A 13,840-nucleotide genomic window follows, 5' to 3' on the forward strand; every position below is an offset into this window, starting at 1 on the left:
GGGGGGGACACTGCAGGCCCACGGCTCCTTCCTGCTCCCCGACGCCAGCCCCCACAGCCTCGGAGGGGGGTGGTCAGGTGTCTCTGCAGCAGCTCAGCTCTGTGCCCGCGGGGACAGTGGGGCCGGGGCGGGTGGACTGGGCCACGGCCCTGAGCCCTTGGCCAGCGCGGAGCGTCACGGTGTCCAGAAGGGACCGTTGTCACCGTCCCCAGCCAGGGGGACGCTGCCGTCCTCTCCGTCAGGTCCCGGCGCTCATGCCAGGACCTCCCGCCCGGCCCGTCTGCCCTCCTGCCCCTGGACATTGTCCCCAGGGTGCCCACACTAGCCCCGTCAGCCTTGCAGCCCTGCCCTGCCGCCAGCCGCCCGAGTCTCTTCTGCACCCTTGCCCGCGACACGTCAGCTGCTCTCGTTTGGATCTCCCTCCTGCCCCCCCCGGGGGGCCAGCTTGTTGACTTTCCACCGACCCCCCAGCACTGGACCTAAGCCCTGGGAAGGGTGGCCACTCGGTCAGCATCTGCGGGATGCGTGTGAAAGTCACTCAAGGAGAGGAACCGGGACCCTCTTGGAGGCCCAAACTGGTCTCGGCCACGGGGTCATCCATCGGGCATGGCCCAGCCTGTTCCCCCAGATGAGCACCCACCGCCCCCCTGGGTGTCCCTGTCCCAGCCAATTCCGACAACGGTGGGGGCAGTTCGTGAGGCCCACGGTAGACCCTCAGGGAAGCTTCCGGACGTTGGGGTCAGTGCTGCCCCTCAACCCTCTGGGGCCCCACCTCCCGTAAAGGAAGGCTGTGGTGGGGCGGCGTCTGCCCCCAGGCGGGTCTGCGCCCTCGGTGCCCCCAGGTCAGGCGTGCTGTACACTTAGAGCTAAAGGTGCTCTAACCACGGTGGTGTAGACCCTCGTCTCCTGCCACCACACCTGTGTGTCGGGCAGGTGGCTTTGGGCTGGCCAGGGACGAGTTACTCTGGGCACACACTACTTGCCTTTAGTCGGGTCTGTTTATGGGTGTGCGGTCTCCCCAAGAGCGACGAGTTTTTGCTCTCTGTCTGGGAGAGGGATGGTGCGCAGGGGTGAACAGGGCCCTCCCCAACCAAAGTTCATGCCCGCACAGAACCTGTGACCGGGCCTTATGTGGAGATTAGAGTCTTTGCAGGCATGGCCAAGTTAGGACGAGGCCATCCAAGATGGCCCTAAATCCAATAAGACGGTGTCCTTGCAAGAAGAGAGAAATTTGGACACAGACAGGTGGCACCAGGGAGAAGTCCACGTGATGACAGAGGCCGCAGACCGAGGAATGCAGACTGCAGGCGGCCGCCAGCCTGTGGGAGAGGCCTGGAGCAGATTCTTCCTCAGATCCTCCGGGGAGATCCAACCCTGCCTCGACTTTGAACTTCCGGCCTCCAGAATTGTGAGAAAACAAACAAACAGACAGAAGGGAAAAGGAGGGAAGAGGGAGGGAGAGAGAGAACCTTTACGCAGCCTCCGTGCCCAGCGTGCAGCCTGACGTGCGGCTTGATCTCATGACCGTGCGAGATCGTGACCTGAGCCAAAATCAAGTCAGGCGCTCAACGGACTAAGCCACCCACACACCCCAACTTCTATTATTTTAAGCTCCCAGATTTGTAGTAATGTGTTACGGCAGCCGCAGGAAACAACTTACGATTTCTTCTGGGCTCACCCACTGCTCCTGGGCCGGCTCTCTCACCTCATCACAGGAAGGTGTGGGCGGAACAGCAACCAAGAGGTGCCTGTGTCCTCCAGAGCGTGGCCCCCGTGGCCGAGGAGCAAGGTGTGAGGCGTATACGGAGTGGACATTGCTGGTGCGGTCCAGGCCCGTGGGGACATTTTCGCCTCCAGGACCATCCTCCATGAGGAGCCCAGCACAGTTGTAACTATGCTGTCCCTCTTTTATTCTTCTCTCTCTCTTTTTTTTAAGTTTTTTTAAAGAGTTTCTTTTTAAGAGTTTAACTCTTTTTAAGAGTTTCTTTTTTGAGAGAGAGAGAGAGAGAGACAGAGCATGAGCACGGGGAGGGGCAGAGAGAGAGGGAGACACAGAATCCGAAGCAGGCTCCAGGCTCCGAGCCGTCAGCACAGAGCCCGACGCGGGGCTCGAACCCACAAACTGCGAGATCGTGACCTAAGCCGAGGTCGGATGCCTAACCGACTGAGCCCCCAAGGGCCCCTCTCTTATTCTTTTTTGATCAGAGTCTCAGAAAATAGAATTCCCTGGAATCCCTGTGATGGTAGGGAGCCACGGCTCACGTTCTGTGCGTGTCTAGCCAGCCACGCACATCCTGGCCCACACTGTGCTTAGATGAAATGGCATTCAAACTCTGTGTTCTCTCTGGAAAACGGCACCACAAATGGGGCGCCTGGGTGGCGCAGTCGGTTAAGCGTCCGACTTCAGCCAGGTCACGATCTCGCGATCCGGGAGTTCGAGCCCCGCGTCAGGCTCTGGGCTGATGGCTCAGAGCCTGGAGGCTGTTTCCGATTCTGTGTCTCCCTCTCTCTCTGCCCCTCCCCCGTTCATGCTCTGTCTCTCTCTGTCCCAAAAATAAATAAACGTTGAAAAAAAAATTAAAAAAAAAATAAAAAAAATAAATAAAAAAAAAAGAAAACGGCACCACAAAATCCTCGTCATCTGAAGAGGAGGCCAAAAAGCAGGCAGTGACATCATGTAACAAAAAATAGAATGGTTGGGGTTGCCTGTTAATGTAAAAATACTATTTTCCAGATATTTTGGATGCTTCTTGAAATTCGTGATTCCTTTTCCCATTCTGAATATCCACTTTTGTACCTGATTTCTACCTTTGAAATTGGGTTTATTTCCAGAGGGGGCCTCTCTCAGTCTTCAGAGGCTCAGTTTCCTCTGCCGGACCTGCTGCTCTTCCCTCCAAACGCCTCCACTGCCCTTGTGTTTTCTGAATTTACCCCTGACCATCTGTAAGGCTGTCTCCCAGACCACACCTGGGGTATGGGGGCAGGGCGAGGACTTGGGTCCTGTGAGGGGTTGCAGAGATGTGGCCACACAGCCCTTAGACTGTCCAGAGGAACTCATGACCCTCTCTGCCTCTCCTCATCGCACAGCGCTGGCTCATGAGGGCCATGCTGTCCTGTGTTGTACCTGTCCCCCCCCCCTCCCCGCCCCGCTCTCCCATCGGTGGCCTCTCCAATTTCAGGTGTGCCAGCCCGTGTGTCTAGTTAAAGTAAAATGTGCACTACTACTCTGTGGAGGCATGTTTGTAATTCATGTAGATGGCATTGGGCCTGTAGACCTCATTCTGCTTCTGTTTTTTGCTCAGAACCGGATAACAGTAAGTGATCGTTAAAAAAAAGTTTCACTTGGGGCGCCTGGGTGGCGCAGTCGGTTAAGCGTCCGACTTCAGCCAGGTCACGATCTCGCGGTCCGTGAGTTCGAGCCCCGCGTCGGGCTCTGGGCTGATGGCTCGGAGCCTGGAGCCTGTTTCCGATTCTGTGTCTCCCTCTCTCTCTGCCCCTCCCCAATTCATGCTCTGTCTCTCTCTGTCCCAAAAATAAATAAAAACGTTGGAAAAAAAAAAAAAAGTTTCACCTATGGTTTCTGTTTGGTTCATGTAGAATTCCATGTTAATTAATGGCATGATTCAGATCTGAAGGGACGCACTAAAACCTTAGGTTGAAGCGGTTGTTTTATTGATTTTTCCAAGTGCCTCTGTCATTCCTGGCTTTACGTATTTTACCTGTTTATTTTTAGGTTCATATGTATTTACATTGGTTCTATATTTTTGTTCTATCGTTGCTTTTACCAACACTACTATTCTGTCAGAAAATAGGACCAGTAACTCCAGCTTTCTTTTGGTTTATGCTTGCGTTTTATCCACCCTCTTATTTCCAGCCTATTGATGTTTCTTTGTTTAAAGCGTTTTGTCTAATGGACCACCTATTGTTGAATTTTTTCTTTTAAACCCAGTTTGACACTGTCTTTTAATTGGTGAGTTTAACCCATTTACACTTATTGTGAAAGTATTTATTGTATGACTATTGCAGTTGTGATTCCTGTTATTAGGACTAATTGTACGTAACTGTTAAATCAGTACATTTTGTCACCTCATTTCATATTTTCCATTCACTGTGTAGTCTTTTGCATTTATTATTTTTTTTCTTTTCCTGTTTCCACTGGGCAGCTCTTTCTGCTGGTTTTTGTAGTATGTTCTGTTTGGGTTCTTACTGAGGCTGCCCTTGGACCCCTTCCTACTCATTTTTTGGATTGATTTCTTAACCTTATCTTGGTCTGTGTCTTCCTTCTGACCAGATAGATGTCTCAGCATTTTCTCCCCCTCCCCCTCTCTGTTGTGCTAGTGTTATCTAGAATTTTAGTTCTAGATTGTTATGTAGATTGCAGGTTGTATGTTTCTTTAGTCATCGTTTTCTGGCAAAAGTAAACTCTGTCTTTATTGGTGTCTTTTTTCTCCTGTAATGTCTCCTATGTTTGGGTCTGCTTTATTTGAACACTGCCTCCAAGAGTGATTTCAAACTCTTATGTACCCCAGAATATCTTTATTACACCCTTACACTGAGATGATAACTTAATGTTTCAAGTACAAAGTCATTCTCTTTCAGTAATTAATACTTAAGTATTATTCCACTGTCTTCTGGGTTTGTTTTTTTTTTTTTTAGTGCTTACTCATTTTTTGTGTGTGAGAGAGCGACAGAGAGAGAGTGGGGAGGGGCAGAGAGGGAGACACAGAATTGGAAGCAGGCTCCAGGCCAAGCTGTCAGCACAGAGCCTGATGTGGGGCTCGAACTCACGAACCATGAGATCATGACCTGAGCCAAACTCGGACGCTTAACCGACCAAGCCACCCAGGCGGCCCTCCCTTGCCTTCTTGAATGCGGAGTTGTCTCTGGGAAATCTGATGCCACCTGAAATTTGGGATTTCTTTCTCGCCCCCAGAATGCGTGGGTGCGGGCTCGCCTTCTCTGCCCTCCCTCTGCTGGTGGGCCGTCTGCTGCCCCTTTACTGAGAGTCTCACATGATGGGGTTTGGGGGTGATGGTGGGCTTCAGAGCCTACGGCCAAAAAAGAATTCTTGAAGACGTCTTTGGTGCAAAAAGGTGATTTTATTAGAGCACGGGGACAGGGCCCGTGGCAGAAACAGCTGCACAGGGGTTGTGAAGACCGAGTGATTATATACTACGGAGTTCAGGAGGTAGAGTCAAAAGGGGGGCCTCCAGAAAGACTGCGATGTGCTAAAGAAGATGCCTAAGACACCTGAGGCCTTGCTATTGTCAAGCTGAGGTTGTTTTCCCTCCAGGAAGGCATTAGCATTAGACCGTAGGAGGTTCTTGGAGAAACGGGTATTTGCCTCGAGTATCCGTCAACGGGCTGCAGGTTACAAAGAAATGTAATTTCACCTGCCATTTCCTTCTTGCCTTTGTTCCCCACATCTATGGAGGGGAAGGTGATGTTGGGGCTCCAGGAAACTGAGTCTACAGGTTTCTGGAGATTGGGTTATTGGTAAGATTGCCTTTTTCTTGTAATATATGAAGATATTTGTAAACTGATGGAGACTCATGGCCTGCGACTGTGATCTCTATCAGTTAACCATTGGTTTTCTGTCCTTTCCTTTGTCCTTGGGCAGCTGGGAGTGCCTGAGGAATGTCACACACATCCCCTGAGGGCAAGGGGGGTGGGGGTTGCTAGCTTCTACTTTGCCCTCAGCCTGCCCCACACTCCCTCGTCATCACACAGTCTGCCTCTGGGGCTCTCACTGTCCTGTCTCCCTTTCTCAGGCCTTCCTTGAAGAAGTTTCTCCTCCACCACCCTTATCTCTGAGGGTTCCCTTACTTCTCTTCTCCTTTGGGGAGATTTCCTCTGTCAGATCTCCCCTCCCTCTCCTGCTGCTTGTTTCCTCTGGTATCATTGGGTCAATGATTATGGTATTATTCCTGACCTTCCTGAGTGGCTGACTTGATGACTGTCCTCCAAGGGTGTCTGTTACTCTAGCCTTGACTCTGGTGTGCTTGGCCCTGTCCCAAGAGGTGTGGACAAGGCCCAGTTGGCCGGCTGTCCCCTGAGGATGTGAGGTATCAGGCCATGAGTCTTGAGGGGGCCAAGTCTGGTCCAGGGTTGTAGGGCCTGTTGCATCCACACGGCTCCTGAAACAGAATGCTACAGGTACCAGTGACAGTCACAACAAAGTTTATTACAATGAGAGGCAAGGCCAACAGATCGGGACCGACACTCTTGACCAGAGTGCGGTCTGGAACAGCCGGGGTACAGAGTTTTTATAGCCGACCACGTCGTCTTATCATCACCTGGGAACAGAACAAAGAAATAGTTCCCAGATGGGGGTGGAAACAGTTCAGACATGCCCTTGCCCCAATCCAATCACACTAAACCAGTTGATTTTCCTTAAACTTTTGTTCCCTTGATTGATAGGACAAGACTGTTATCTTAATCTACAGTGTTAAAACAAAGCTGTTATTTCTTAAGGCTACAGGTTAGCCCTACACTACAATTTAACCCTTACAGGGCCAGCCAACCTGGAGTGTGGAGGGGTGAGGCCTTGGACAGGCTGAGACCCCACCCCTCAAGACCCTCTTCCTGCCATGCCCATCACCGCCCTCTGGCTGCCCTCCCTGGCTAGCCCCTGCGTTGGGAACTAGGCTCTCTGGGGAGCATGAGTGGACATCCTCTGGCTTTGAAGGCCAGTGTGGGAAGGAGTCGACACCCTGTGGTGCCTGTTCTCACTGCTCCCCACTGTCCCCAGCAGTGGCCTGGGGGTGGGAGCTGTAGTGTTGCCTCTTGCCGTCCAGACCTCCGCCTCCGTGGTCTGAGCTTCTGTGGTCTGAGCCCACACCTGCGTGGTGGACAGAGCATTTGCTCTGCAGAGGCCCATTCTGAGGGTTTACTGTGGTGTTTGGTTCTCGTGGCACCTCACCACACGGGGCAGTCCTTGTCCCCATTTTACGGGTGAGGAATTTGAAGTCTGAGAGGTTCAGGCACAGAGGTAGACAGTGGGGAACCAGGACTTGGATCGTGCTCTGGTTATTTGTCATGAGAGGAATAAACCAGGCATATCATGTTTAAGTATCTATCATCTATCTATCTATCTATCTATCTATCGGCTATCTACTTATCTATCATCTATCACTTATCTATTATCTATCTATCTATCTATCTATCTATCATCTATCTACTTATCTATCATCTATCATTTACCTATTATCTATCTATCATCTACTTATCTATCATCTATCATTTATCTATTATCTATCTATCATCTATCTACTTATCTATCATCTTTCTATCTATCATCTGTATTTCACAACATGCTCGGCACACAGGAATGCTCGGGAAGGACTGGGGGAGTGGGTGACATGGAAGAGGAACTCAGCCCTGCCCTGCAATCGCCATGGTCTGGAGGGTGGACAGAGAAGCAGCCGGTCATGGGACAATCATGAGGAGGGTGGGGGATGTGGGAACATGGCCCTGAGCACAGAGGGGAGTCACCAGGAGGGGTTCTTGCCAGGAGGAGGACGGTGGGGCTGTGACTCAGGCACAGCCTCTGATTGCTGGGGTGAGGTCAGGCTGAGATCTCCTCAGGTGACAAGGGCCTCCGGAGGCTGGCTGGAGGTGATTTCCACCTCCAGGAAGTTGCTTCTGAAGGGTGGGGAGCAGGGAAAGGGTGCAGGTGCCTGGGAGCTGCAGGGGTGGGGGGCAGTGGGAAGCATGTCCAGCCTGGCCTGGACACCACAGAGTCCAGCTCTGGAAGAGAGCATGGACCCCGCTCCCCTTATTTACAGAGGGGACACTGAGGCCCAGAGGGGTAGGACTTGCCGAGTGGTCAGGAGTGGGGACAACCAATAGACACCTGTTGTATCCCCGGGTCTGTAGGGCAGTCTGCACTTCCTCCGGGGGTCCCTGGGAGGCTGGGACACCAGGACCTGGTGTCTCTTTGTCAGTCTTCCTGACTGCCATCTGCGTCCCAGGGGCAGGTCCCTGGTGGCCTCCAGAAAAATTGCTGAGTTTGTGTCCCAGGCTGCCTGCCCTGGCCCGAGGTGTCCTGGTAACTTCCCGCCTGGGGAGCACACATCCGACCAGCCAAAGACACAATTCTAGAAGCGGGGTTTCCAAGTAAAAGGAACATCATACCTTAACGACGTTTTAATCTTTGCCAACGTAGGGGGTGGCGGGTTATTTAATTTCTGCTGATATTTCATTGATAACTAGCAATTTGAATGGTCTCCTATGTTCATCACTCATTTTTGCTCTTTGCTCATTTTTCTCTGAATGTTTGTTTTCTTTCCATTAATTGATAAGGATCTTCGTAAATTAAGCATATTAACCTTCGTTCGGTAATCTTTCTCCCCCCCAAGTTTGTACATGCTTGTCATGTATTTATGTGTGTAGGGTTTTTATAGAGCGAGGTTTTCGACCAGTATAGTCAACCATATCAGGGTTGTGTTTCCAACTCTGATGGGGGTTTGAGGGCACAGGACGGGGGGCAGGGGCAGCACGGTCTGCTGTTTCTCAGCTCAGAGTCTAAGAGGACACGTCACGGTTCGCACCCACACTGGGGGTGCCTTGTTTCCCACCCGAGAGCAAACGTAGATACCCAAGTTCCCATCGCCCCCCAACACGAGGGCACGTAGGGAAGGGCTCTTAGTTAAGACCCCGAGTCACTGCTGCCGGGCCCCTCCTCCACCCCCGCCTCATTGTGTGATGGAGGCAGGTGAGGCCAGGTGAAGGGGGCTGAGGGGGTGGGTGAGGGCCCTGGTTGATCTGCCCCTTCTGCAGCCCACCCAGGGTGACAGGGGCCCCCTTGGGCCTGGAGTGGGGAAGGGCCCCCTTGCTCATGTCCTTCCTCAAGGTGTCACACAGAATCACACAGGCTGCAGAAGTCCCAGAAGGTGTTTGGGGACGGTGTCAGCCCCTCCTGGGCTGTCAGCTGGTTGAGAATAGATGCTGGAGTCGGGGACGGGGGAGAAGAAGTGCTTTATTTCAGGGGCTGGGCGACCCCTCCCTCTTGCCCCTCTCCCAGGCCCAGGGCCCAAGTCCATCCTGCAGAGGAGCCCCCCCTCCCCCCCGCCGTTTGAGGGCAAGGGCAGCAAGCAGCAGGTCAGAGAGGCTTCCTGCCTGGTGGCCGCGAGGTGCCAGAACCAGCAGAGCAGGGCAGCCCGCAAGGCAGGAAGTAAGCAAGGAAGGCCTCCTGGAGGAGGTGCCGGGAGCCCGACGGCCGCAGGGATCTGCCTGAGCGACCTCGCCGGGTCAGGCGGCCCTCCGCGAGCTGCACCTAGGCAGCCTGGGGGGCCCGCGGGGCTCACTGGTACACGTTGGGGATGGACACCGTGTTCCGGTTGCCACAGGACATGTCCTCGTACACCACGCACGCCGGGTTCTTATCCTTCAGGCGGCAGAGTTTCTTGATCTGAAAGACAAGCCCCTCCTCTCTGTCCGGGGTCCTGCTCGCTCTGGGGCGTCCCCCGTCTCCAGTGCGCACCCCCTTCGGGGGCTGTTTGGGCTTCCAGGCATGAGGCCAGCTCCCAAGGCGCCCCCGCCAGCCCCCCAGGTCCCTGGAGCTGCCCCAGGCCGGGGGGTGGGGGGGCAGTGGACCTCGCTTCAGAGGCCTGGGGAGGGGGTGCGCTGTCCCAAGGTGTGGACGGGGCAAAGGCGCGCCGGCCGCGAAGAGCTGAGTGACCAGGGCAGAGCTGACCCCTTCCTGGCACCTGGCACCCCTGATGTGCACTTTCGCACCTGCCCACGCTGATCTCAACCCGCAGGCTCACACACACACACTGCACGCACACCAGTGCTCACCCGTGTGCACACACGCTCGCGCTCACACGCGTGCCCGCCCGTCTCTCTGAGCCTCTCCCCCCGCCCTCCTCTTACGGCTGTGTTTTCCTCCTGGGCCCACGCCCATCCCTGCTCGTGGTCCCGTTCTTGGCCCACCCCCCCCCACCCCCCACCTTGGACCCTGCCGTCTAAGCCCTCGGGCCTCCCGGGGACCCTGGTGGACGGGCTGCAGGGTCCTGGGGTTTCCCTGGGGCTTCTCAGAGGAGCCAGCTGACAGCGACACAGGTGAAAGCCGGGGGTTCACACTGACCTGTGTCCTCCTCAGCACACACGTCGCCCCCAGCGCCAGCCCGATGAAGAAGCAGCCCATCGCCAGGGCCACGGGGAAGGAAAAGCGTGTCAGCGGGGCCTCCCGGCTCGTGTCCGCTGCCTCGGGCGGCTTGTCTGAGGAAGGAGTGGAGAGCGGCGCTGGGCGGGCGGCGGGCTTCGAGAGAGATCGAGAGAGCCTTCGGGGCTCACGGAGGGGCTCTGGGGTGGGGGGATGGGCAACCCGGGGCCTTCCTGGAGGCAGTGGGCTCACGCCGGAAGGAATAACTCACGCCGGCGGGGGAAGGCCCCCAGACGAAGGCAGGGGGGGCCAGGTCTAACCGGCAGGCAGGGGAAGTGGGTCCTGGGGTAGGCACGTCCCCTACCTGTCACCACGACCAAGGTGCCGGGGCCCCAGACCTCGTCCTTCGCGACCGCCTGGCAGGCATAAGCCCCGGTGTCGGCCGGCTGCAGGCGGTGCACGGTGACCGTCAGGTTGTGCTGCCGCCCCGAGAAGACAACGCGTCCCCGAAACTGCTCATCCACCGTGGGCTCCTTCTCGTCTTCGTAGTAAATCACACTGCTAGGCCTCGGCCACCTCTGCTTCAGGTAGACCCCGAACGGGGACCCGCTGGTGGAGCAGGTGATGTCGACGGAGCCCCCCTCGGGGGCAATCGCGTAGGGGGGGTACTGCCGCACCTCTGCAGGAAGGACCCCCTGCTGTCACCGCTGGCCTGGCCAGAAGGGCAGGGACCCTCCTCACTGCAGGGGATGCTGGAGGGACAGAGGTGCCCCCGGGGCAGCCCATGGCTGTCATGTCACCACAGCCAGGCATCTTGCCCCGGAGCAGCTCCGGGGTAACTGCACCCCCGTGGCTGTCCTCGAGGGCTGAAGGGGCCCCGGGGGGCTGGGCTGCCTGTGACCTCTCCCCACACAGGGGCCCAGGGGACCTTTGGGCCTTGGGCAGCTCTGACCGCATCTCCTGTCCCTACGCCTTCTCCCTCTCTTGACCGACAGTGGAGACAGCAGGGAGACTGTCCCGTCTCCTTCTCTCTTTCCTTTCTGGCTGCCTCAGTTTCCCCATCACTTCCAGGCACCTAGACCTGGTGGCATCTTTGCTTTTCTGTGGGACACCCAGAAATGTCCCCATCTGTGCAGCTGGGGCCCAGCAGGACCAGCTTCCTGGTGCAAACACGAGCCGTTTTGATGTAATCCAAACATCAGTTTCTCAGCAAACTAAATTCTGGAGATTCTTTTTTTTTTCTACTGAGTCTCCCCACCCTGCCGTGTGTGCCGGATCTTTCCATCCTATTGCAGAACTTTGCACGTGTATCTGTTTTAAAAGCAAACTAAGAGACAAAATCCCCCCATAACAAAGGCAGCCTTGCTAATTACGAAAAAGAGAATCCCCAAGACATTTAGGTAAAGAAAAAGACCAAAGCCTCGGTGACTCTGCCCCGAGACGGCACCAACAGTGGGGTGGGGGGCTCGGTGGGGAGGTCATGCTCAGCGTCCCCAGACCACCCCCTTCCCAGGAAGGAGCATCCCCAGGTTGGGGGTACTGAGCCTTCTGGGGGCGGGGGGAGCGCAGTGGGAGACGCAGGGAGGGCTTACCTTGGGTGGCCAGGGCCCTGAGCAGGGTGCAGGCCAGCGTAAGGAGCTCAAAGAGCAGTGGGAACTCTGGGGCCATGCTTGCCGCCGCCGTGCCCACCACAGACCCAGCGACAAGGGAAAGGCAGGGCCCCCTCTCTCGGCTCTCTTCCTGTCTGCAGCACCCAACCGCCTGCCACCACCTCTGAGGCACCGCCTCAAAAGCCCCAGTGCCAGGCCAGGAGGCTGTGACTGGTGGTCCAGGCATTCTGGGAGGGCTTTCTGGAGGCGGTGCCATGGGCAAGGGGAGGTGCTGAGAGCCGGGCTGGGAGGGGCGGTCCTTACTCCCTTCCCCCTTCAGCACTGTCCTGCTGAGTGCTCACAGACGACTGGTCACCCACTCCTGTCTCCGCAGGCTCGGGGTTCAGGGCAGGAGCAGGGGAAAGCCAAGGGGGTGCCCTGGGTGGGTTGGGGTTCAGGCTCCAATTGCCCTGGTCACTTTTTTCTTTTTTTTTTTAAAGTGTATTTATTTATTTGAGAGAGAGAGAGAGAGAGAGAGAGAGAGAGAGAGAGAACCTATGTGCAACAGCAGAGGAGGGGAAGAGAGAGGGAGAGAGAATCCCATAGAGAAACCCTTGAAAATACAAGCAGCAAGGAAGAAATGAACACAAAGACCCGGACCCAGAATTGCCTCGTAGGTCTGGGCCCCAGTCAAGGCGCCACGCAGGGCCCTCCTCCGTGTGGGGCTCTCCGCAGTGAGGGAGGAACCCGAATATCTGCTTCTTTTGAATGTTCTAGGACTTTTTAGTGCCCGAAGACAGGAAGCAGCTTCTTTTAGACTTGTTTTCCCCACTTAAAAAATGTGTATTTCCCAGGTCATTTCATGGTTTCTCGATTGGTTTGTTTTATTCATCTTAAGGATTGGCGTTATGGGTGTTTTCCAAAGCACTGAACGCGTACTTTAGAAAAAGCCTGTATGTCCCTCTTAAGAACACACTGAATGGAGTCATACAGTTGTGATTAGAAAGACATCTGACATAAAGGGGTTTGGGGTGGGGAAGGGTCAGCAGGGGGGCGGTGGGGGAGGGGCCCTGTGGCTGGGGGGGAGAGAAGGGGGGAGCCAAGTGCCACGGCCGAGCCGCCTGTCGCCAGCCCCCACTGGCGAGCCCCCTAGTGGTGGAGGCGGGCTGGCTCCCCACCTCAGGCCTCTATGCCCTCAGCTTGACCCCAGGACTGCCGGCAGGACGGTCTCCCAAAGCTGTTCTTGCTCCTGGTCAAAGACAGGGGTGTGCCCAAGATCAACCTAAGACCCAGAGCGGGGTGCCTCCGAGGCTACAGCAGCCCCTTGTGCACCCGAGGCCGGAAGTACACCCCCAACCCCACCCCACCGGCCCTGATGGGGCAGAGGAGGGAGAGGTCCTCTGAGGTCGAATGTTCTGGAGCTTGAGATTTTTCCCATCTTTGACCACAGAGTCGGGGAGCCCAGAGAGTTGCCGGGGGCCCAGGTGGAAAACAGCCTGTGGCTGGGGTGGGGAGCCAGAGAAGCGATCTGGGGCCACCCTCCGCCCGGGGAAGGGAGCTGGCCCCTGGGCCGTAGGGCCGAGCAGGTGTCCTGGGCCAGCAGACAGGGACGGGGGCCTGCGCCTGTCTGCCGCCTCTGTGAGGTGCACGGGCTTCTGTCAACCAGATGGGTGCGGGACACGCGGCGCTCCGTTGCCGGGGGGTGAGTTTCGGTGCCGGTGGCCTCAGACCCCTGGGGGCTTCGAGTACAGGGGACTGTGTCGTCGGCGCCAGGCTAACACGGTGACCACCAGGATGGCGAGGGCGACGCTGACACCGGTGACCACGAGCACCACCCGGAACTGGCGTTTGGCCCACCCCGGGCACGGCATCTGCGGGTCTGTGGGAGCGGGCGGGGACGTCACTTATTCTCCGGCCAGGAGTGCACCCTCAAGGGGGACACCACCCCTGTAGGCAGGAGGTGGCATGGGTGCCAGGCCCAGAGGGCGGGGACAGCCCGGGGGACCCGAGGGGCTCCCCGGGCGCAGGTAAGAACACTTACCGCAGGAAGAGGTGAGGGGTAGGACTCCTGTCTGGTTCAGGTCCTGGGCCTCTGCGCCTGATGCTGCCCCCCCAGCCCCAAGTATCAGATGAGTCCAGGAGG

General features: G+C 56.2%; 1 protein-coding gene across 1 annotated transcript; it reads right to left on the reverse strand.

The window, feature by feature from the left end:
* Positions 1 to 8,963: 8,963 nt before the first annotated feature.
* Positions 8,964 to 11,932, reverse strand: CD7 (CD7 molecule). The gene is made up of 4 exons (XM_030296516.1): positions 11,701 to 11,932; positions 10,473 to 10,787; positions 10,091 to 10,224; positions 8,964 to 9,412 (listed from the first exon to the last, which is right to left on the reverse strand). The coding sequence occupies exons 1-4, from the start codon at positions 11,774 to 11,776 to the stop codon at positions 9,305 to 9,307; spliced, it is 633 nt and encodes a 210-aa protein (XP_030152376.1). The 5' UTR covers positions 11,777 to 11,932; the 3' UTR covers positions 8,964 to 9,304.
* Between the last annotated feature and the right edge of the window lie 1,908 nt (positions 11,933 to 13,840).

This window comes from Lynx canadensis, chromosome E1, assembly GCF_007474595.2.
Source record: "Lynx canadensis isolate LIC74 chromosome E1, mLynCan4.pri.v2, whole genome shotgun sequence".
Classification (NCBI taxonomy): Eukaryota; Metazoa; Chordata; class Mammalia; order Carnivora; family Felidae; genus Lynx; species Lynx canadensis.

Bases quoted from the DNA above. Each gene is read 5' to 3' on its own strand.
- CD7 (XM_030296516.1), bottom strand. From the start codon at position 11,776: ATGGCCCCAGAGTTCCCACTGCTCTTTGAGCTCCTTACGCTGGCCTGC. The intron at 10,788-11,700 runs GTAAGCCCTCCC...TCCTTCCTGCAG, and splicing joins CAGGGCCCTGGCCACCCAAG to AGGTGCGGCAGTACCCCCCC. The intron at 10,225-10,472 runs GTAGGGGACGTG...CTCCTTCCTCAG, and splicing joins CACCTTGGTCGTGGTGACAG to ACAAGCCGCCCGAGGCAGCG.